The sequence below is a fragment of the Homalodisca vitripennis genome, chromosome 5 (assembly GCF_021130785.1).
Source record: "Homalodisca vitripennis isolate AUS2020 chromosome 5, UT_GWSS_2.1, whole genome shotgun sequence".
NCBI lineage: Eukaryota > Metazoa > Arthropoda > Insecta > Hemiptera > Cicadellidae > Homalodisca > Homalodisca vitripennis.
This window is the reverse complement of record NC_060211.1, coordinates 82,813,066-82,838,066: the sequence shown is the minus strand read 5'-3', so window position 1 is coordinate 82,838,066 and position 25,001 is coordinate 82,813,066. Positions and strand designations below refer to the sequence as shown.

The following is a 25,001-nucleotide window of genomic DNA, read 5'->3' as shown; positions in this document are numbered from 1 at the left end:
TAGATATAGATATTTAATTATAGATTATAAATATACTATACATATATATTTGTTTATTTATGTTGACAGAAACTGCATAGTTTTCTTTGTGATTTAAGGCAAATTACCAATTAGTGTCTGTGGCTGATATGTAGGCTGTTTAGTTGTAGGTAGTTATAGTTACCATATGTTTTTATTTTTCATATTTACTTAGTGTATCAGATATTTAAAGATAGATAATATGGTTATAACATCAATATTTATCAATTAATTAAATTTTATCAGAAACTAAGTTAAGTTGCTGCATAACTCCGATCAAAGTATCCTTTACTTAAGGTAAGTGAATTGATTTATAACTCCAAGTATTGCATAGCTATCTACCCCCTCCCTCCTCCAACACTTCTGAATCTAAAGACGGTTAGTAATTTTCTCATCTTTTGATTTTAAAGCTGATTTTGTATTTTTGTAAAAAGTCCATCATTATTTCATTGGAATAATTGAACATATTCAATAAAAGAAAAGATGGTCTTGTCAATAAATGTCCTATAATGCTTAGTTTTCTGTCTATCTGCCGGTTTGTGTTTTTTTACATTAGTGTTTTCGTAATAAATCATTAAATCCATACATTAAAACATACAAGTGATTTATATATATATATATATATATATATATATATATATATATATATATATATATATATATAATTTCACAATATGTTAATATTTTAATATTTAAAATTTTAATAAGTTTTAAATTTTTAATAATTGTCTAACTTAGGCTGACAAACTTAGAAACATGTATAAACACACTACAATAAAGCAATTATATAACATAGTAAAGTAAATTTTGATCTCTTTAAGGAATATGCATAACTTCTAAGTATTAAAAAAACTAAAATAGGTTATTAGCTTCGTTCTTGTATTTTAAACAAATGATTTAATCATTAGCTGACTGTAAAAAAATATTAGCTGTACTTATTTTATGAACTTTTGAGTAAGGTAAACATTATATATTTAAACTACTAATGAAAATTTCGGCTTAGATAAATAGAATTATTCCCTTAATACAGTATCATTAGAAGAATTTACAGACTTCCTATTTAACTTTTGAAAGTAGAAATAAACAATTTTTATGACAGCCTGTAAATTGATTCATGATCACCAAAATTACATACCTCACCGTAATGTGCTATACCGTTGCTCACTTCAATAATGTTGTTTTGCTTCTTACGTTGTTTCAACTTTTCCAGTTTTCGATCATGCTCTTTTCCAACATCTGATTCTAAGTATTTTGAGCAAATCCTTTGTATTTTCGTCTGGGAGTCAGGATCGTCTGTTACATTCAATTGTGACACTAAGAATTCTGCCAAGTTGTACGAAGTTGGACAGACAATATTAAGGCTGAAACATAAAACCAATTTCCATTAAATTGCGTATGTGCAACAAAATTAAAAGTTTTAAAATGCATTGTAACAGAAATGTTCTAAGATGTCCCACTTGAATCTACACCATACTGTGGCACTACAAGCATAGTTCTGAACCTAATAGTTCTGAACCTATTATTATGGCTGACTTATTTTTACTAATAATAGAAAAGTAATTGCAGAAGCTGGGGTTTCAAATGAAACTATCCGATCTCATCAACTTTTTTCAAATAAATGGTAGACATGCTGAATAAGCTTGGCCTGACTTCAGGAAAGTTGTTGGTGACAAAAATTCACTGCAATGTTTGACAGCCTAAACTGTGTGAAGAAGCTATATGTGCAATCACCAACAACACTGCACAATGACTGGGATTGGTGGCATGATGCATGAACCAAGCTATTTGGAGGACAGTTCAAGGGTAATGTGACACTAGGATGTAAGGATTCTGAACCCTCTTCGCTCTTGAAACGGAGAATTTGACAAAGATATATGAGCTTTTTGTTTTAAGTAAGCGTATGATTTATAGCATCAAGAAAAAACAAGTAGAGCTAAAAGAAACTAAGCAGTGAGTGAGTGAGGCCTTTTATACAAAAGAGCCCAATCTTCTGCAAATTATAAATTTCAAAAAACATTAATTAAAGCTTTAGTAATGTATACAACCAGATGAATTTGGTTGTGATAATGCTCATAATGGTTGTGATAATGCTCATAATGGTTTTGATAACCCATCATGGTTGATTGGTTGTGATTGCAATAAGAGAAAGGGTGATAGTGGTAACTCCTTGTTTACTTGATCACAGAAGACAATATAGAGCTCTAACTCTAGCTTCTGCTCTGATTCACAGTCAGGGTGAGGCTTTTATCCTCTAACAGGCAATTGCTATATACTCGTACTTCGGATTGAGTTGCTAAATTATAGTGTTGAAACAACGTGTGAATTATTCATTTTGTGCTATTTATTTTTCTGATGGCTGCAAGTACACATTGATTACAAATTAATGACATAGTGATATACTAGATGGTGATTTAACATCCAGTGATTAATTAAAGACCCATTTGCCTCCTCAAACTGATCTAGACCTAGATAGCCCTAAAAATATGAATATGTATAAATTTTATATTTTACAGTTTATTGGAGCAGTAATACAAAACAAAAGAAGTTAAGATACACCATATTCAATAAAAAAATATGATTTGATGCACCAACAGCTTTATAATATACATTAAACTTGGGATTTTTGTTTACATACAACAAAATATTAGTTTTAAGTAATAAATTATAAAGTAACAATATAATGGTGTAACAAAAAAACCATTGTTATACCTTGTTTTACCTCTACATTTAAAACGTAATCATTAAAAATATCTTGCATTACTCTATTTTTCCAAATAAAGTGTTAGTTCAAATAATACAACACTGTACTTTAACTGAACATTTAAATACAATCAGATAGAGAAGTTAGTACTTTATAATGAGTCCCAAAAAGGTTAATAAAAATCTTACAAACAGCTGAAAAAGCGTGCCAGGAGCACCACCAGTTCAAGAATTATATGTTGGTATTTATGTGTAACATATATTTATTGTTTTATAAAACAAATTAGTTAAAACAAATCGCTTAATAGGGATTTCTGTACTTAAATGTTATAATGTTCCAAGAATATTAGGTATTTTTACTAAACATTAGTTTAGCAGCTGTTCATTTTTAATTCCCATAATATCTAAATAGTGACTTAAGATTTGTATTTCTCCTAAAGGTTTAAAAATATAATTATACAGCGTTTAGAGATTTGTTCAAATTTTCAATAGGATTAATTGAGATCCTAAGACAAATTAGTTCAAAAGTGGTTTAGAAGATCTACACTTTACAATTTATAAACAAGTGATTAGTGTTATTAATTTTAATGGACCACATCCATTTGGGTTAAAAATGTCATTGGACTCTGATGGGGTATTTTGATAATAATTTGTGGAATGTGTGAATACTACTGTCTGTGATATAAATCTAACTAATCCCATTAGTACTCTCTGTAGCCACCATTACCTGTTGAAGTGTGCGAGGGCATGCTGAGGACCGCCCTGATAGGCAAGCTCGCCCCCAGGTGCCAAAAGGATGACACTGTGGAACAGTTCGAAGATGCCGGATGTGGGCTGATGGATGGAGCAAATTACGGTCTTGCCCCGTACAGCTAGACTGCGCAGTCGCTCTACTACTGCGCCTGCACTGTAGCTATCCAGACCTGTAGTCGGCTCATCACAGAAGAGCAAGGTGGGATCGGTCAACATCTGGCATGCAAAGCCGATGTTAATCAAGTTTTATTATCTGGATAACCTCTGTACTCAACAGTGATTACAGAAAAGGTTGGCATAAGAAGTGTTACATTACTTTTAAGCTTACTCTATGCTTTCAAACTATAAACGTAATTTTAACATTTACAACGTTTTAAAAAAGGACAGTAGATTACAAAAAGACGTTTACTATCTACTGATTAAGTCAAAAAGGGATATTTCATCACTAGTGGGGCATAGTCTGGAGTGATTTTTGAAATATGAATATGTCTATATGTTAATCAGGAACCGTAAGAATGTCTATGTAATGTTTCAGTTACTTTTTACGTGATTGAGTATCACACACACAAACACCATCAGATTTTTATATAATAAAATAGATATATTAAAATCAGACAGCTTGCAAATGGATTTGAATTGAGAGTGCATTTCCAAAAATAATATAAACTAATTAACCTTTTTACATACATATAAATATTATAAACGGATTTTACACATTTACACATTTATTTCATTCACAACTATAGTTTTCAATATTGACCTTCAAACACGTTGTCTGTATTATTATTATTGTAGTGGTTGGTTGATGCAATCATAGATAGTCAGAAAGATCAGAAAATTCAGAAGTTAATATGGAATCTTATAAAAAAAATTAATAGCTGAATATTTCGCTGAATGCTAATTTCAAGAACATCTGTTCCAATTTGGTTAGTTCTTTTTCGGCAATACTTGCAGAAGTCCAAGGAAGGTTTATATGAAACATATGACACGTTTTCTGGAATCTTTAGAATTTAGAAAAATATGTATATTTAATAATCCAGATTTCACTAACATTAAACAGCTGTTGACACTTTGACACTTTTTAACTTTCTTCAATGTTTCAGTTGAAGTTTGTAAAAGTTTTTGTTTATATTTTAATTTTATAAAATACTAAGTACACAGTACTTAATCAGTACTGTGATGCAGATAACAAAGACCAGGTTACACTACAACTTTTATTCCATATTTTGCCAGTGACAAATTAAAATCATCTAATTTATTGGAAATACTTTGCTTAAAGTATGTTTTTAGAAATATTATTAAATACTGTTAAAAACCACCTTAATGGACAAAGCTGTGAATGTTTAAATATAAGGCACTAAAAACTGGTTTGCTTCCTTTCTTTACATTGTGATATTGCATTTTTTAAAGTAGCTTACGGAAAAAAAAAAACAGAGGAATGAACACTAACATGCCTTACCAAGCCATTCATTCCCAGACTACAATCCGAAAGATAACAAGATCTCTATCACTCACAACCTATTTACGATTATTTTCAAATGTTGAATGAACTTCATAATAATTTCCCCATTATAGCAAGAATAGATGTTTTTTGGACTGTAGTAGGCTTCTCAATACTAAGTATGCATGTATATTTTCTTCATCGGGACAACAAGAAAAATTTAAGTGAGGCACTAAAAATATGTGAATGTTGAGTTTAGCTCCAGTTCACTTTCCAGATAGTGCAGCTGAGCAATTGTGCATATGATGAGACAATGAGAATACCTTAACTGGATTACACTATATTCTGAATGCCTCTGATGAAACAATGTAAAGAGTTCATTTTGAGCTTCTCCTTCACAGACTTTTATGGATCTCTTCAGACGAACATGACTCCAGAATCCAGGAGTCCTGTCTGTGACAGCGTCAGATCTAAGGCGCTGCATTAAGAGGAAGGTGGAGCAAAACTGAACATTCCCACTGATTTAAACATTCCCAACCATAGCTATGTTATGTCTACTGGAAACATCTTAGACCGAAAGAGGATTTCTAAAGCCTGAAGTAGACCCTTTTTGACAGAAACAGTTTTCTGAGATCTACATTGTATATATTTTCTTGGTCGGGACAAAAAAAAAAAACTAAATTAAAGTAAACTAAAATTTGACACCATAAATATAATAGACAATTAATTTAAACAGCCTGAAGTAGATGCGTGTTGGCTATTGGCTAATGTAGACTTCTCAGCTCTATGTGTTTACATGTATGTTCTATTTATCAGGACAACGTGGAGAATTCTACTATGTCACTGGAAATATTGAGATACCAGAAGTCAACGGTTTTTGACAGGAGTAAGTTTCTTAGATTTACACACACTCACAACCCTCAAATATTTTGTTTATCGAGTAAAAAAAAACAAACTCAACATTAGCACTATAAATACATTAGACTAGGAATGAATTTAAACGCTGGAAGCAGACACGTTTTGACCAAAGCAGGCTTCTCAGTCCTAAATAGGTAAATATATTCCTTTGTCGGTATAACGAGGCTAACTCAACTATGGCACTAGAAATATATTAGACCAGAAGTAGATCACAAGAGCTGGAAATAAGCAGTTTTTTTTATCGAAGTAGTTTTTTTGAGGCCTATATATATATATATATATATATATATATATATATATATATATTACTACAACACAACTCATGACAAGACTTTGAAAGTCACTGCTTACAAAATTATAAAACTTACAAGAGAGCATGATGTGGTTTAGAACATGTCATAGGTCTGCTTAATTTCCTAATTTAAAATTGATTTTCTCACCTGGACAGCTAGAGAAACCTTTTTTGTTTCCCCTCCGGAGAGAGAAGACAGCCGAGTGTTGCTGCACTTAGCAAGTCCTAACTCGTTGATGAGCGTTATTACACGTCTGTTCCTTTGGGAAGATTGCAAACGTCTGTCCATTTTTAACCTAGCCTGCAATACAAGGTAGTGTGAATAAAATAGTCAATATGCTGATCCCTCTCAAAAGAGCTTCCACACAAACATTCTGAATTAAAAATCCCTTCTCCCATCCCTTTCAAATCTGTTTATTATTATTAAAATCTAATTAAGGAATTGGTTAAAAGTTAAAATACTGTCTTATACACAGTTGAGTAGGAGGAATACAGAGATTTTTTAGTAGATTTAATGTTCTGGTTGGTACGAATCCGACATTGGTGATACATGAGTGATACATTGGTGATGAGTTGTCTTTTCCTCCATAACTAATTCAGTATGGCTGCTATAATTGAAATCCCCATCAGCTGGGAACTATGTGCTATAACCCGTTTTCTGGGATCATTCTTTCATCTTTTAATGCATAATTTATGTATAGTTTCATATGCTATATCATGTGCTGCCGCAACCAGAGTTACTTAACAGTTCCAAAGGGTTAAGAACCTAACTTGGTACACTGTGAGGCTCATATAAGTTTGAAGATGATTTGAAGTTTAAGAGTAGTTTCAAAGTGCCACATACATCACTTGTGGCAGAATTGTAGAACATGTACAATGAAAAACTTATTCCTCACTGTACCAATGCTAAAGATTATATAGGTAATCAATAAGTTAAGATGACATTTATGAGTGCACACTCCTATATTATTGACCTCTAGTAGTGTTTATTTGTGACAGTTTGGTAAATAAATATGTTGCTGATGTGGTGGACGAGAAACACGTTACATGTATGCTTACAGTGGAGTAGCTCTGTACGTGCCAAATAAACCTGGCAGTGCTGGGTGACAGGTTATAGGAAAAACACATCCTATCAAATTGACTTTTTATTACAAATAAATGCAGCTTAGTTTTGTAGCAGTCCCTGTATTTTTTTAGAATAAATGTCCAGAACTTTAATCATGATTTACTTTTCTACCACTTCTACTCTTGAAACAATTATGAAAACAAGTGTCTGGTTTATCAATAACTAAGGAGTCAGTGATAAAGTCACTTACCATAAGTTGCATGTGCTCAAGAACAGTGAGACTTCTAAGAGTGAGATCTTGTTGTGGTACGAATCCGGATATTCTCGTCATCAGCTGCTTTGTTATTGGATTTCCGTTGATAAGAATTTGACCATACATGTCACCTACAAGGGTAGAGCATTACAAAATGGACTCAAAATTTAAATACATTGTTGAACTTAAACCATGTAAGAGCCAGGAATAAAGCTAAACACTTCACAACTGTGTTATATTAGATCTATTTACAACTCTCTAAGAATTTAAAAAATGACCATACTACTAGTTTATTTAAAAAAATGTTCTTTACCTTGAAGTCGTTGGCTGATTGTTGCTAGTAATGTTGTCTTGCCAGCTCCACTGAAATGAAAAGTCCAACTTTTATACAGACTCATAAGCATACAGCTAATAAAACAAATAAAAGGGATGAACTATATTTTTATTGGAATGAGTATCAGGATAAATAAGAATCAATATTAAAAACTTTGGTATTTTCATTAAGCTATCTTTAAGTTACAAAATTTACAATATTATTCTTTTAAAATATCAAATAAATAATCAAATACGGCTAATTAAAATAATATTTGGAGTAATTGTGGACAATTTTAATTTTTCCTTCTGTGATTAATTGACAATTTTATACAAAAAACTAAACAATATATTATAAATAAGCATTGTTTATAGTTTTAAAATCCTGTTAAGTTTGAAAATTAAAAATGAGGAACCCCTATATTTATGAGTAGTAATGGCTAACATTTAACCTTTCCTGTATTATTACATCATGAGTAAGCCTAAACCACACATGCACATAAGACAGAAATATTTTGCTCCTATATTTTTTCCACAGAGCAAAAAACTTCACTGCATTTGCACCTTCCACTTGGCTTCCAGAATTACATAATATACTGGTAGGCAGATTATTAGGGCTACCATTTTTCAAAATTCAATGGAATGGCCGTTTTAGGGGGAGGAGCCAATGGTGGGGCTTTAATCATGCTCTCTTGGAAGAAAGAGAGGTCAGCCGCTAACAGTCAAAGTGGTTGGGACTGATTCCTCTCTCAAGTACAGAGCTTTTGTACAGAGGGAGCCCTACCGACTGGAACTGTCATAATCCACATTGACTAACCCAAGTTGTCCTAGTGCCTCAGCATTTATGGTTATGGTCCATGCCAACCCTGGACATCCATTGAGTTACCCAGGTGCAAGTTATGATATCAGATTCTGCTACACCCAGTTTAGGTTTTAATGGACAATTATATCTTACTACACTTTTTTTCACACACATTTGATATACAGTGTCAATTTAAGGGGTAACAGTAGAGTATCTAATAAAGCTTTTATATGGCAGAAGAAAGCTCTTAGAATAACTAAAGGGGTACCAGACAGAGAGACGTGTTTGCCTATTTTAAAAGAATTTCACATTATGACATTGTCTTGTATATATATTTTTTATTGTCTCATGAAAGTTAAAGAAAATTTAAATGAATATCAAATCACAGAAAATACTTACGATTATAATACAAGAAACTTATTTAAGCTTGACTTACCACCAATTAGACTAGAAAAAACTAAGAAAAGTCACATTTATATGGAAATAAAACTTTTTAATAAATTGCCAGAAGGAGCTTGGTTAGTAAGTACTAATAGGTTTAAGTGTAATTAATGGCTGGTTAAAAGAAAAAGCATTTTATTGCATCTATGAATACTTTGCCTGTGATACTAGTGATATAAGTTTTTAGAAACGTGTCATTCTTTCGTTGTTTTTATTCTCTTGTTATTGTTATTTGTAATGTTCTTCTTGTTAGTTATTTATTATCCATGTTAAATCTTCTATTTTATTAATATTTTAAACTTTAAAGTGGTTGTACAAAATAACTGTAATTATTACTGATAAGTATTTTGACGAAGTCAATTGCACATGTGTACTGTGTTTATAGACTAATAAAGATCTTGATTCTTATGATGAGCCTCACTATAAAGTGACCAGCTCATCGAGTTACTGGCATTTGGAACAATACAGCACAAGTTGAGCATAAACATTAATAAATATTGTATGTGCTATACTCTGGCTTATTATAAATACAGATGACTCAAGCAGATAACGGATGTCTACCTCATCATTAAGCATAAACCAAAGGTAGTAAAGTGCATTTCAACAGTATATCATACATCTGTAATAACTAACTGTTTTCTTTTTACCCTCTGTTTAGCTTTCCCAGTAGGTATGAAATGAAAGTAAATGATATTAAGTGTATGTTATGCAAACTTGTTTTGCATATATCGTTAGTTTATGATATAGTATAATCATTTCTGTTTGTAAATCCTGATTTTATGTCTGTTTTATCGAAATAAAAAATTATCAAATTTTGTATAAATAGTTCAGAATATATAGTAGTTTGAATTTGTCTAGTCCCTAAGCTCTGAAATGCCAAAGTTCTAGTATACAAATAATATAAATTACCTTGGTCCCATGATTGCAACAAGGGATCCTGGCTCTGCCAGCCCGCTCACTGTAAAAAAATTAAATAAAACCAACAACAAATTAGTATTTAAATGGTTAGAGTGGTTAGTTGTTATTTTATTGTATTGGTATGCAGTACAATATACATGTATAAAAACAATCTAACTACCAATTTATAGAATACAAAATGGTATTGTGTACATACAAACAAAATAACTACTGACTTGTATTATGTTCTCAACTTTGACTTTGGTGTGTTCGTTGGCATGTGTTTGAATGGTTTATTTTGTCTCAGATTTATCTAACTTTTAGTATTTGGGTACCGAGGAAGAGGGTAACAAAGACATTGTTTATGTTTTAACAATAACAATGGAAAAGGTTTATAATCCTCTCATTTTTCCAAAGTATCTATTGCCACTAATACATTTTGAAGAAAGATCAAAACTTTTATTTTAACAAAAATTAAATTTTAAGTCACATTTTAGACGTATATTTCAATCTCTTTATGTGTTATAATTTATATAAGTGATCCTACAAATCATACAATTTATTGCCTATGTGATACTAAAACATGTTCATGTTATTTTTCCATAATTTTTATTTATTTTTATTTTCCATATTTTATTTGCTCCTTTTTCTATATGTTGCCCATATTGTATAACATTTTCCAAAATATACTATGCTGGCATGATATGTTTGAAAAACATCTGATTCAGGGTCATCTAGTTAATAATTATTAATATAAATTAGAGCAGTATATCACATGGAAAACTTCTTGGAATCGGTACTGAATAGTTGCCAATTTGTTATTATTCATGTGTAAGCGTAACAAATCTCATGAATTATCACAAACATGTTTTATGAACTATTACACGTAGTTCTTAGGTAATTTAGATTAAACTAACATGTGAATTTTGTGCAAAGTAAGGTTATGTTTTGTTTAGTTTACTTAAACTTGTACTTAAACTGAAAAATGTATCAAACTTCACTCAGCTTTCAAAATGACTATTTCATTTTTAATGCAAGAGTAGTGAATATCTATAAAAGTTGTGTTTCAATTAACTAAGAATTTTTTTACTATTTTCTAAAAACTGTGGTTTTACGATTTGGTGCAGTTTTTCAGGAACTGCTGCACATAACTGAACCAAATGTGTACCTCTTATTTTCATCATTCTGATGCACACTTTAACACAGGGGAATTACATTATTCCGTTAAGTTCCAAATTTATAAAATAAAACTATATTTTGTATTTCAACAAAATATAAATTTCAAAGTTAATAACAATTTTACTTGTCTTTTTTTTAATCCCTGTATTAAATTATACAATAATATGTTAAGAATATAACTATGGTAAAATTATGCTCAAATAAATCTTGTATTTTCTGAGGAAACTATGCACAAAGGATACATAGTTGTAATGAAAAAGATACAACACCCATGCTTTCCATGTGTTAGAGCAGGGATCTTTACTCAGCCAAGAGATCAGATAAACCAATTAAAATGTATATCATCAATCCAAATTTAGTGATTTGATAATTTTGTATGTACAAAATTAAGAACATTAAAATGTATTATATTTGGTTGCCTATGATATGGGTTCCTTACCATTGACCATTTCTAATGATTCTCTTATTATCCTTATGTAATAATTGACAAAATCCTTCTTTTTTCTTGGGAAAATGCATACAATACATGAACTTGCAGAATTCTATGAAGAATATGCTGAGTAAGAAGACTTGTACTTTGACAGTTTAGTTTGAGTAACTAAGGCCAATCTTGTCTCAAGGTGTTTAAAGCAGTTCAGTTATCTGGAGCAACTAACCAGGGTTTTTACTCCTGCTTTATTGTAGGGCTGCTCACTTTATAGCAAACAAGTACTGTACTTTATATTTTTAACTAAATTTGTTAAGAGTGCTTCAGAAGTTGGCCCACAAAAACATGAATAAAAAACATACTTGGCACGTTTGACAGGGCAATATCCATGCATGCCAGTTAACTAGCATGCAAATGTAGGATATCAAATGGTCCAAGATAGATTGGTTACATAAGACTGGAAAGGCTGACCACAAGCCAAGACGACATCCTCAGTATCATGCTATCCAACACTCATTTGAAAACTTGTTCTCCAGGTTGTAATGCATATTTTCCAGTTCAATACTTAAAGGAATTATTTTTACTTGGGCATACATGTTTTAACTCTATGCTTAGCAATGTATCCATTTAAGCCCACCATGCTGACTATGGTGTTTTATGTTCACTATATACTATCAAGTAAACAGTTAAACTAGTTAACATAGTTACTGGTTAACCATTTGCCAATGTATACATTTAGATTCACGATTATGACTGTGATTAATCATAATGGTGTTTTCCATTCACTTTATAGGGTGTTCACAAACTTCTGTGGGTGATAGTATTCTTCATTTCAAGCAAAAAATGTTCTATAAATATAGGTAAAAAATGTGTTGTTTAGCCACTGGCTGCTATTTTGTGTTTTTACAAAAAAAATAATATCTCTAAAACTATTTAAGCTAAGGAAACAAAATTTGGCACATAGATTTAAATAGATAAGAGAAAAATAAAAAAATGTCTCATTTCTTTTAATATTAACAAAATGGCATCTATTTAAATAATTGAATAAAGACAAATAACAAGCCAGGAGCAACAAACAACTGATAACTCTCAACTATGAAATGTTTGGCACTCGTGGTTAGTGCTCGCTTATGCGTTGATGGATTTTGTTAGAAAAAGTACCGTTAGAATTACTATAAAAATTGAAAAATATTTGGCATCTTGTAAAATTTGTTTAACCTACATATAAAACAGCTGATGCCTATGAAAAGACAAAATGTTTGTTGCTCCCGGCTTGTGCAATAGTACTTTTAAAATGGTTGTGTTCGCTTATGCACTGACGGACTTTGTTGATACAAATACTATTGTAATGAAATTGGTCAAGTGTCTAGTAAATCTTTTCTAACTATATGGGTTTTTTGTTGTTTGTCTTTAAAAATTTAAATAATTTTACTAAAATGAAAGAAAGTAAGACAATTTTTTCCCCTCTTATCTATTTAAACCTATGTGCCAAATTTCGTTTCCTAAGCTTAGATAGTTTTCGTTGGAAAACAATAGTGAAATCTCACCCTCTTCCACCCTGTATGAAAAAAAATCGTTACCACTTTACAATTAACTTTTTTTATGTTCCTGTATATATAAATATATATTGTATGGGGGACAAAGGCAGCTATCCATAAATAAATTAATTAAAAATTACAATTATTAAAAAGTACGTAAGAACAAAGTTCTTGAGTCATAAATTAAAAATAATAATAAGATCTCCCGTCACAAAGCTAAATCCAAATTACTGAGCCAGTTTAGAGACCCATCCTCTAAACCACTTAGACCAGCCAGACCACCAGAAAACAATCGCAAAGGGCAGTCGTTTACAATGTGCTCCATTGTCTGAGAGTTTGCGCCACAATCACATGTCTGGTCGTCAGTAATACCCCACTTAAATTTCCAGTGATTGCTTCTCCCAACCCCAGTTCGAAAACGATTCAATAAAACCCATTCCTTTCGAGGAATTTCCAAGCCACCCGCTGCTTTCGTAGGATCGGATATCAAGAACTTGTTCCGTCCATCGAATGATTCCCAGGATGACGCCCAGTTGGCATTAGGCGTAAAGTTCTCCTCTATCAACTGGGATGCTGTTCGTAGTGATGGCTTGCGTGATTTGAGCCGGCTATCTTGCTGAGGAAGGTCGCGCGTAACGGGCAATTCGGGATTGGACACGATCTTATTGAACTCTCTCAGAAGAGCCTCTTTGCGTCTAATCTCAGGTGGTGCTATATTGCTCAGCACTGGGAGCCAAGGTGTTGGTGTTGCCATGAGAGTTCCAGTAATTGTCCTCATGGCCCTGTTAAGAACGACATCGACCTCTCGCACATGTGCACTATTAAGCCACACAGGAGCACAATATTCAGCAGCGGAGTACACAAGGGACAAAGAAGTGGTACACAGTACTTTTGCGTTGGCTCCCCAAGTTGATCCAGCAAGATGCTGTACTATATTAGCCCTTGTTTTCAGCTTTGCTGCTGACTTTTGAAGGTGACTTTTAAAAGTGAGAGATCGGTATGTTCCTGTAATACGTTCTTAGTGTTTGACCAGTTTAAAGTACTTACTTTTGAAAGAAATTGAGCCTGAAGTGAGAAAATCATTTTTGTATTTAGGGAAAAATTGCCTTTTCTTCAAAATAATTAAAACTATTAAGAATACGCTAAGTTTTGTAGAGTAAAAAAAAATATTTCTATGAACTTATAGCTCTTATAAAACCTACAAAATGTTTGAGTTACTGCTTAAGTTTGTTTACAAAAATTAGCATAATTATTTAAATATTAAATAGTTATTGTAAAAAGCTTATAGAGAATTTCCACCTTGAATTTTTGCTCTCTGCATTTAATGTAAAGGTTGGGACAATTTTATTGTTTATTTTGTTGGTACAAACAATATATTTTGTAAGCATCACTATTTGTGAGTGAAAAGTATAAAATTATATTTCAAGGGATGAAAATATTGTTTCTTCCACAACCTTTGGTGACAAATTGTGTCTAAAAAATTTATTTGGATATGCTAATACATTTTTTTTATTTCGATATTAACCACTGACTGAAACTTACTCAAATATGGATTGTACAGGGTGACTGCCGGGAACCGGACGTTTTTGGGATTGCTAGTACACGCTCAGCCAAGATGGGAGAGGGGGGAGAGTGTGGTGAATGACCTCGCTATACAATGCCATTTTAGTAGCCATGGAGCAGTGGACAGTGGAGCATCGCATGTTTGCATACGACGCGTATATGCAAAATGGCAAGTCTGTTACAATGGTACAACGGCTTTTTCGCACTCATTTTAACCTTGGACGCCATGGTACGGTTCCTACCCGCAATACTATTCTCAGGTGGGTTCAAAATCTGAGAACGACAGGAGTTATTTTAAAGAAAAAATCTCCTGGCCCAAGGAAGACCGTAAGGACGCCGGGTGAGACTAGCCCTCATTCGGAGCCCAAGTCGTTCAGCAAGAAGACATGGAAGTGAACTAAGGTTAAAGCGTGAATCAGTGCGGAAAATTTTGCAATTTTGTGATTTAAAATTTCATCCCTATAAAATGTGTATTATTCAGAAGCTAAAGGAAAGAGATTACGCTCAGTGAGAGGACTTCGCCGTTCACATGCAAGTGTTGCTCGAAGATAATGACAGCACAGTAATCATTATGAGTGATCAGGCACATTTTAATTTAAATGGAGAAGTTAACAAGCAAAATCTACATTACTGGGAAACCGAGAATCCTCGCTTAATTCACCAAAAACCTCTCCCCATTCAGAACGTGTAACTGTGTGGTGTGCGGTTGCCACTTTTGGAATTATTGGTCCATATTTTTTTGAAGGTGAAAATGGAGTCTCAGTAAAAGTCAACTCCGAACGTTACATGCTGAACACTTTCATACGTCCACAACTGAGAAGACGAGGTCTAGACAGAAATGAACACGTTTATTTTCAAAAAGATGGTGCCACACCGCATACTTCTCGCTTGTCAATGGCTGTGGTCCGTCAGATGTTTCCAGGAAGGCTCATTTCCCGTTTTGGCAACATCCAGTGACCCACAAGGTCACCAGACTTGACGACTTGTGACTTTTTTTTGTGGGGGTACCTCAAATCACGAGTTTACAACAACAAACCTCGCACCTTGGCAGAGCTAAAGGAAGCAATCAAGACCGAAGTGGCAGCAATTGATCAAGAGCTTCTTGAACGTGTACATGCGGATTTACTTAAAAGGTTAGAAACCTGCATTCAAGAAAATGGCCACCATCTATTTGACGTTATATTCCATAAGTAACATTGTTCTTAAATGGCATGTAAGTACAAACATTTCTATGTAATAAAATAAGTGTTATGTTAAAAAAATAAGTGGTTTATGTTTATTTAAAAACGTCCGGTTCCCGGTGGTCACCCTGTACATATACATAGTCTCCTAATATCAAATTTAAAAAACATAGTTTTACCTAGAATTTTCACTAAGAATTTTGTAATATATACAGCAATAAATACCTAAAAGAGGTGCCTACCTTATATCTTTAAATTTCCTAGTTGAATAGTTATAAAAGACTCAATATTAATTTTCTATAGAAATCTAAAAGTCCAACCAACCTAAACTTTCTAGAAGTATCCATCTGGTAATATGAAACTGTCTACATACAACACCTCTTAATAAGCAGAGAAAATCCACCATATTGTGACACAATTTATTTTACTTGCCTTTATTTAATATCCTCACATCTTGATAGTGTTGCCGAAACCAAGTGCTCTTCTCCACACTCTTCTTCTTGACCCAGACAGATACATTATGCCAGGACAGGGTGAAGTTACCAGCAACCATCAGGCAATCCTCGTTTGGGTCTGACGAGTTATGGGTTATTGGTAGTTCCAGATTCATCTTTGTAGTCATAGCGACCTTCAAAAAGTCGATGACCTAGTAAAAATGCAACTATTTTACATAACAAGAACCAAAAAATTACAGTTCTTTAGCTCAAAGATTTTGAAAATGATGTAGTCGAACTTCAGCAAATGGTTTATTGACACATGTCATACAATATAATACAATAGGGTCGATTGGGTAAGAAACAACTCTTGTCATTTTGACTCTGTGAATCTATTGTGACAACACTAATATCTAGATAACACAGGCTCTTCATAAACCTCAAAATGTAAAGTAAAGTAAACTAAGACATCTTTAGTAAGACGAAGTTAGGGCTAAGAAGCCTGTCTCTAACACTTAACAAGGGGATCAGTGGCTTAAAGGTGACTTCTGAACCACCACTGTCCCTAAGAGCTACAATTTTCACCTCAACAAGATTAGAAAAGCCCTGTCAAGGTGTTTACATCTAGTCAGGCTAATCACTTTTCAATCACAGATGATTTGTATAGCAGTCTTCTTGGAATCCTTGAGAAGTGATACCCAGAGAAGTGATAAGTCAGACACAGAGATACCCATCTTGAAAAAGATAGGTAGTTAACAATCAACATTTTGGTGAATAACCTGATGTCCAGTTTTCTTAGTCCAAGAATAGACCTTGGCAACTTTTGGTTTTCTTGACAAGATGATTCAAAAGGACTTTATTTTTGTAATGACTCATTTCATACACCCATCTCACATTCATTTCAATACTTAATTTAATTTAGAAATTTATTAGTAATAATAATTAAATAATTATTTATAAATTGTCTCAAATTTTAATACAAACAATAATAAATACAAAATTAAATATATAAAAATTAATCAAAATTCACCTTATTACATAGAAAACTCAAAAGTTATAAAGTAAACTAAAGTCAGTGATACAGTGTGCAGGGATGATTGTTGAGTGAAGAGAGCAGAGGTTTAAAAGTGAAGAGGAGAGAGGGATATAGAAAAAGTGAAGCAAGATTATTATTATTTAAATAAATAAACTGGTTATATTTATTCAGCAGTATTTGGTTCAAAAGAAAGGTTAATTTATTAAATTCATACTATCACTGAAGTACAGAGAAGCAGAAGACAGACATTGGGTGAGAAAATTCCTTTTAAATTTAACAGTGATCCATTGGAAGAACATAAAACCCAGGAACATTCGATTTGTCTAACAATTAAAAATTAATATAATTAAAATTTAACAAAATTATTTTTCAAATTTCAATATCTTTTATTAAAAACAATACCTAATATTTCTATTTCATTAAGCCAGCACGACCACCCTACCCTAAAATTTAAGAACTGTATTTAAAAAAATTACCATCATTGTATCCTCCATCTTGTTTCAAAATTCAAACCTGTATGTCAATTAATTTATCATCATTAAAGTTCACATTTGTATCATACTGAGTTATTTATTATTTCTAGCCATAATCATCAGAATACAAATTAAGTTTAACCATTTATTTAAAGTGTATAGTAGTAGTATATTACATTTTTTTTACATAAAGGTAAAGGAAGGAGAGGCGGCCTATACAAGGCTTCTAGAGCTACTGTAGAACTAGAGGACATAGCTCCACTAATGCAGAGACAATCCAGGCGCTTTGTAGTCCAGCCTTAAAAGCCTAATGATGGTCTTGTAAAACCAAAAAACCATCTTACGAACGTTCTACAACAGAACTTTATGTTTGTATGGAGAGTGTGACCACTGCACAACACAGTAACGACTTATATGCAGGTTCGAGGTCAGCTTTTTATTAAGCTATTATTATATTTATATTTTATTAATGCTAAGATATTTAAATTCACTGAATAGGGCTATATAGAAAATAATATTTTTAACTGTGATAAAATTTGTTTAATGATTGGGGGGGGCAATCATCAAAATTCCAAAATTAAGTTTTTACCAACACAAAAGATTGAACTAGACAAAAGCCAAGAAAGTGACTGCGTGTTTATTGAGATGTACTGTAGGGTGTTTGGTATTACCAGTGATGAGTTATTGAGTAAACCAAATGAGCTAGAACCTGTAAGGTGTATGTTTTATACTATAAACATATTCAATTATTAAGCTATATCAAATAATGTACTTAGAGATTAATGTTTGATGCAACATTCCACAAAATCAAATAAAGAAAAACATTTCAAAATCAGCTTCAAAAATATAGAAACAGTTTAGTGCCTCATTTATTACAAAATAAATAAAAATATCTGAGACAATATGCATTAATTACACTTGTGTAATCCATTTGAGTAAATATGCATAGCCAATAACAAAAATATCTAAATAAAAGTCATTTTACATAGTACTTTTTCTTTATAGCAAACTAAATATTCAATGTCTAGTCTTTTTAAGAGTTGTTTTTAAACACATATAAATAAGTTTTGTTCTGACTAAATTTATGTGAAATTCAACATCAACATTTTAAGGTAACCACAAAATTTTTAATTGGTTAAAATTATTACCTTTTGGTATAAATTTATTTTGTTTTTATAAAAAACAGCTGTGCCAATATTACAATGCTGTATCTTAAATTCTTTTTCTGTTATGAATTTTGAAAGTAAGGAAACAAACAATAAGACAGTCTAGAAACAAAGTGACACACACATTTGTTACATAAGCCTTTTTTCTTTATTTTAACTCATTTAACCATATGCTTAAGTTTGGGTAAACAAATAAAAAAAAGATTTTAAACTAATACAGTAATTTTATGACACATTAAACAAAATATATTTTAAATACCAAGCTAAAATTTCAGTTTATCTCAAAAAAGTTTTAATAGTTGACTCTTAGAAATTTATATAAAATATAAATTAGCATACGCTCTGTTAATTTGCCATTAACATTTAAAATACATGAAATTATTCTATTCCAGTTGAACAACCTTGAAAGTTCTGTGCCAACACACCAATGGCTCTGCTTGCCTCTCAATATGAAGGTATTCAAATTACATAACCAAAACTAATTTTATTCAGCAAATCACCAAGATTACCTAATGATATTCTAGCTACTGTTGTAGATTTGAATAATTCCACTAATAAAGGTCCCTACCAAATTATTGTTGAGGTAAACTTAAATAAAATTTAAAAGAATGCTAACTCATTTTTAATATATAATATATTCACATGAAAAATAGTCTACATCAATTACAGGAGAATAGTGTACTGCATTTACGATTCAGCAAATTTTTCAATTAATACGATTCTTGTTGTAGATAAATTTGCAACTTGTATTTAAATAATCATAAATTATTCAATACAACACATGTCAATAAATGTTAGATCTAATACAAATATGATTATGTTATATTTAGTTTAGTTTCTAAATATGTCTAATGTATGTATGTAAGTTATATAATGAAGTGTAAAATATTTATTTATAAATAACATTATTGTAGACTTGCTATTGCCATTTTGTTGGTTTACTTTAACAATAAGATCACATAACTTATATAAGTACATTAAAAATTAACATAATTAATTTCCTTTGTAATTAATTTTTAGTAAGATATAATTAAATCACTTTGCACTTATATCAAGATATTTTCTAATTCTTAACTGTCAGGATGCCAATGTAGAGTTTCTTGTTTTCACCCATGGTTCTTGTGAATTTTTTTATTTTTTGGTTAGACAATTTAGCCCGCTGCAAAGTTTTAGACAAAGGTATAAATTTTATTTTTTGTTCAAAACATATTTTTCTCAGTTTACTTACTTAGATGGTAAATGCGTGCAAACCTAAATTATTGTTGAAATCACAAACACGTTGAACAGTGTGCACACCATGCACATACATACAATTTTCACTCAACCATTTTTTTTAATTAGCAATAGTTGTTTCTATTATTTTTATGATTACATAATATAGTACTACAGTATTGTAACCATAGTGAAAATTAAATAATTTTAAGTTTAATAGAATAAACCATGCTTAAAACAATCTGCTTTGCTCTCCTTTGTAAAATTATTTGAAATATATATAAAAAAAACACACACTTATAATAATAGGAAAAATAAAACAATATTGACAAGTGACATTGTTAGTACCTATTACATACTCACAGTAATGAAATGATTTGTTAGTCTGCGGGTGATTTGATCATTTGGTGGTTTCAAGTCACTCGCTTTTAATCTTTGTCAATGTCACACTCACTGTTGCTATTTTCACTGTCTGATGATTCGTCTCTAAGGTTTATAATAAAAGGTTCCATTATGAGATCTCTAAAAATTTCTTTACCCCAATTGTCCAACTGCAGATTCTCACTGTGCTTCGCACAATTTTGCCAATTGGCAGCAGTGGCATTATCTATGGCTTCTGAAGTGAGTTTCTCAATATCTGCTAATTTAAAAGTATTTCTTGTAGCAGCATCTCGTTTGATTTGTGCCCAAATCAGCTCAATGAAAAGAGGCAACCTCACCACTTCTTGGCCCCATGGCTAGTTTGTAAAGCTTGTACTTCTTGTTTTGTCTAAAAGGTATTACTTTTACAAGTAATTCCACTTCAGTTTCCTTGTCAAGAAAATCAATATTTTTTCTGCTTAATCATTCTTGTATGTCTTTTTTATCCTAATTAGTTGAAGGATCTTTGTCAATTTGTGCACAGTAATAGGGTGCATTGTCCATAACAATGACTGTAAGTTCTTCCAAGCCTAGTAGAACATCTTCACAAAACCACCTTTTAAATGACTCATGATTCATTTCAGAAGATAGTCTGTACTGGCTATTATAATTGAAAACTCTATTTATACAGTGGAATACATCCTTTTGCACTTCCCGTATGACATTTATTTATCTACCAAGTTTCTCTTGTTGGGACTTTCAAACAATCACTTTTGTCAGAATGCTGCCAGTAAAATGCTTTGTGTGACTTTGATCTACCCACATTTCGTCTAGATAAATCGATTTTTCTAATTGTGCACATGCAACTAAAATGTCCTGTCTTTCCATAAAAATATACGACCATCATTTGCTTTTTTTAAACTTAAATCTAACAGTATACAACAGCCTCCTAGTTGATTGAATACTTCCCTCGTATTCAATGTTTTTCTGAAGTTTCATCCCCACTTTGTCAGCTGTTGGAAACTCACTCTGGTCATTAAACTTCAAAACTGTTCCTTGAACAACACCAATCAAAGTCACTCAAAACAGTCAGTTGTTTCTCTCATGAATATTGTTTTCTTGAGGACGAGAAATCACATGTTAGTTACAATTTTTGTTTCTGGACACATCTTTGAAAAGAACGGAGACTTAATCCACACAATTTTGATGTAAGCTTTTGACTTTTCTTGAAGTTCATTGTTTCAAGAACATTAGGATCAGCTAAGGCATAGAGAAAATTCTAGATGTTAACCACAATCTCATCTAGTTTGACCATTTGAATAACTTTTTTCAAACCCTCTAATCATTTTCTTTTCATAGGGGTTTTGTCATTTTCACATGAACTGGCTTCATCCATTTTCAGTACATAACTACACTCACTTGAAAGAAAGAAAGAAAGAAAGAAATAACTTGTTTAGAAATAACTAGTCAGGTATTAGACTTGTAGGGTGGCATGTGCAAGATGCAGTGTCAGCGCGGCGCTTGGATTAGGCAACAGTGTACACACAGTGCTGCCAATTTGTGTCTAAGAGCGAGCGATTCCCGACCTTCCTCCACTTAACCAGTTCCATACGTGGCAGCAGCGCAAATCTACCCACACCCCTTATTTGGTAGCCGCAACTGTAGAAGTTTATTTTGAATAAATATAAATCTGATCTAAACTTTCCAATTTTTAATTTCAAAAGATTAATTGTATTTAATCATTTATTTTCATAACATTCTAACAAGTATGTAACAGTATTGAAGAAAGAGTCTTAGCACTAAATTAATAATAAATTAAAATTTCTATCAACTACTTTACTGTTTTACTTCCATGTTGCAGAATGTGCAGGAAATATAATTTATTTCAGAACAAAAATGGTTTGAAAGATAAAATCATTATTACTCAAATTGATTTTTTTATATTATTTACAATCTGTTTAGAGACTGAAGACCCCCACAGGTTTAGGTGACCCACAAGTGTCAAGCTGCTGCATCACCCACACACATACACACTCACAGTGAAGGTCGGAGTTCACTATTTATAGCCTTACAATGTAATAAATTCTTAATGGAAAGCAAGCTAATAGCATAATAGTACAGTACATAATATTTAACTTGGTTATGTAAGAAAAACTAATAAATAACACACTTATTTGTGGAAATATATCAAATTTTTGGCACTTATATGGAAAAGTAACTATGACCGACAATACAGTCTAGCTTGTGACAGCAGTTTCTTATGACTTGTTCATTGTCATATGACTTAAAAAAGACAATTTGCAGTTAGAAAGTATGTCTTTCATGTTGTAGAGATATAAAAAACAATCCGTAAAAAGTGTGAGTATTTTCTGTTTTAAACAAATTTATATCAATAATGACTGGATTACGACAAACATTTAATCTTTATAATGTACTTTAAATAATTTGGAAACAACTTCGGTTAATTGCATTCTGGGCAATCATGTCCCTAGTGTAGTTTCTATACATTTTATTAATGATCTATAAGCTTTGACATATAGGCTAAATTTATTTCAGTAATTAAGATTAAAATATTTATTCACGTGCTGATATTCTATTATTACTGTAAATAATATCAATATTGATTAATATATTTAGATATTGTGACCTATTACTGTACTTATAGGAACTAGTTTGTTTTTAACTAAGGGGTTACCGTTAATTTAACATTGTACAAATTCCACAATTCATATGCTGTAAAAATGTGTTAACTCCAAGATCAATTTATCTGTATAGTTATTAAGGTATTAACGATGTGCGACAGATAACATACAATGCATCATGTTATAAATTAATATATACACAATTATTAATAAAACAATAACACACAAAAAAACCAATATGCATTGCTAATTCAAATAAATTAACAATTAAAAACATATAAAAAGGCTTGTAGCCAACATCGAGCTTTTATACTAATATTAAAATGTAATTATCAACAAAACTGTAAATATAACAAATTAGGTATAAATAATGCATGACTTCTACTATATTGTGATTAATGAATATTCCTTAACACTACAGAATGTTCTACTAAGTGAATGTATGTTTCTTTTAAATAAATCATGATACAAAATTATGAAATATGATTACAATACTTTTGTATTTGATATGTTATGAAATGGTGTGTGTAATATAATTCCAATAAATATAATGTGAACTATTGTAAAAAATAAACAAAATAATACTAAAAATTTACAAAAAAAATCCACTATAACTTTTGATAGTTTAAAAACAATATTTTATACATTAAAGGTACTTTTATAAACAGAACAAAACCTGGTTGAGGTGTTATATAATCATCAATCTCTACATAAGATTTTGTTGTGTACTACTTATTAAATATACAAATAAAACTGAACTTTTAAAATAATTTCAAAATATTAACCAATAAAGGCAAAGTTATATAATAGTTATAAATTAATTTTACCAGTCCGTAGTTAAAAGATTGGCAAATTACAGTTTCAAATCCTCACTTTCTGTAGGGCTTGAAGACCGCAAGCGCACTGCAACAGTTTACCGCCACCTGCTGTCTATATTCTGCATTTCTACAGCTACAGCCAGATAATCTACTTCTGAAAGCGGCGATGGCTGCCATGGAGATTGAAGCAAACTTAAATCAACTAAACAAAGAGAAAAAAATAATAACCAGACGCATTATCTATTGTGTTCAGTTAAATTATCCTTTTGACTGTACGTTATTCGTTCAGAGAGAATAAATTTAGCCGTTGGAACTATTGAATCTGAAGTAAAGGGTCTATTCCTGGTAAAAAAAAATCATATTAACACTATTATATTATGCAGCAATCGTTTTATGTTTCCATCTATACGTTGCATATAACATGTTCGTGTATTTGATATAACAGGATATTTGACATTGATTGTTTATGACCATAAGAAAGTTACGTGAACTGAATATGTTACAGTAATATTATATTAATATATTATACTATATTGGCACTTCAGACAATGTTTTAGCGCGTTGACTGCGGAAGACGCACTAGTGCGAAGTAGCCTCTTAACAAAAGACTAGAACAGCCGTGAAGGTGTTAAAAAGTGCTATAGTGCGCAGCTCTTACAGCACTTAGATATTTATTGAATTTCAGTTTTTCTGAACCATTAGAAATATGTAAATATGCAACATCTCATAATAATTAGAAGCCTCCTCTTAATCTATTAAAACCATCTCAAATTTCCTATATAATATTAATTATATAAGGATCAAACAATTAGTTATTGACCATTATCTGTAACTGAGTTAAATAACAGAACAACTTACACAGGTTGGTTTCAGAAATATGCAATAAATTTCAAACTGTTTGAAATTTAAAATGCATAAATGGAAGGACGTTCAAGTGACGTTATTAGTATTTAAACGTTCGCCTAGGCTCATTTATTGAGACTTTATGATTCTACTTATGTACTACAAATAAATCAAGGGTTGCCTGGTCAACAACCGGTCACATTTTGAAAACTTTTCAGAAAATAAAAACAAAGGAG

General features: G+C 31.5%; 1 protein-coding gene across 4 annotated transcripts in view; it reads right to left on the bottom strand.

Annotated features, from left to right (window-relative positions):
• The window catches only part of LOC124362447 (protein scarlet-like), a 47,760-nt gene extending 23,694 nt beyond the window's left edge, over window positions 1–24,066 (bottom strand). Inside the window, exons 1-8 of one of the 4 annotated variants that reach the window (XM_046816962.1) lie at window positions 23,978–24,066; window positions 16,214–16,427; window positions 9,906–9,954; window positions 7,755–7,804; window positions 7,439–7,572; window positions 6,271–6,423; window positions 3,446–3,687; window positions 1,154–1,379 (exon numbers count right to left, since the gene is read on the bottom strand). In XM_046816962.1, the coding sequence (XP_046672918.1) occupies window positions 1,154–1,379; window positions 3,446–3,687; window positions 6,271–6,423; window positions 7,439–7,572; window positions 7,755–7,804; window positions 9,906–9,954; window positions 16,214–16,403 (1,044 nt within the window). In that variant the 5' untranslated portion in view covers window positions 16,404–16,427; window positions 23,978–24,066. Of the gene's footprint in view, window positions 1–1,153; window positions 1,380–3,445; window positions 3,688–6,270; window positions 6,424–7,438; window positions 7,573–7,754; window positions 7,805–9,905; window positions 9,955–16,213; window positions 16,428–23,931 lie in introns of all 4 variants that reach the window. The other 3 variants (XM_046816960.1, XM_046816961.1, XM_046816959.1) reach the window with 3 other exon arrangements.
• Window positions 24,067–25,001: the final 935 nt, after the last annotated feature.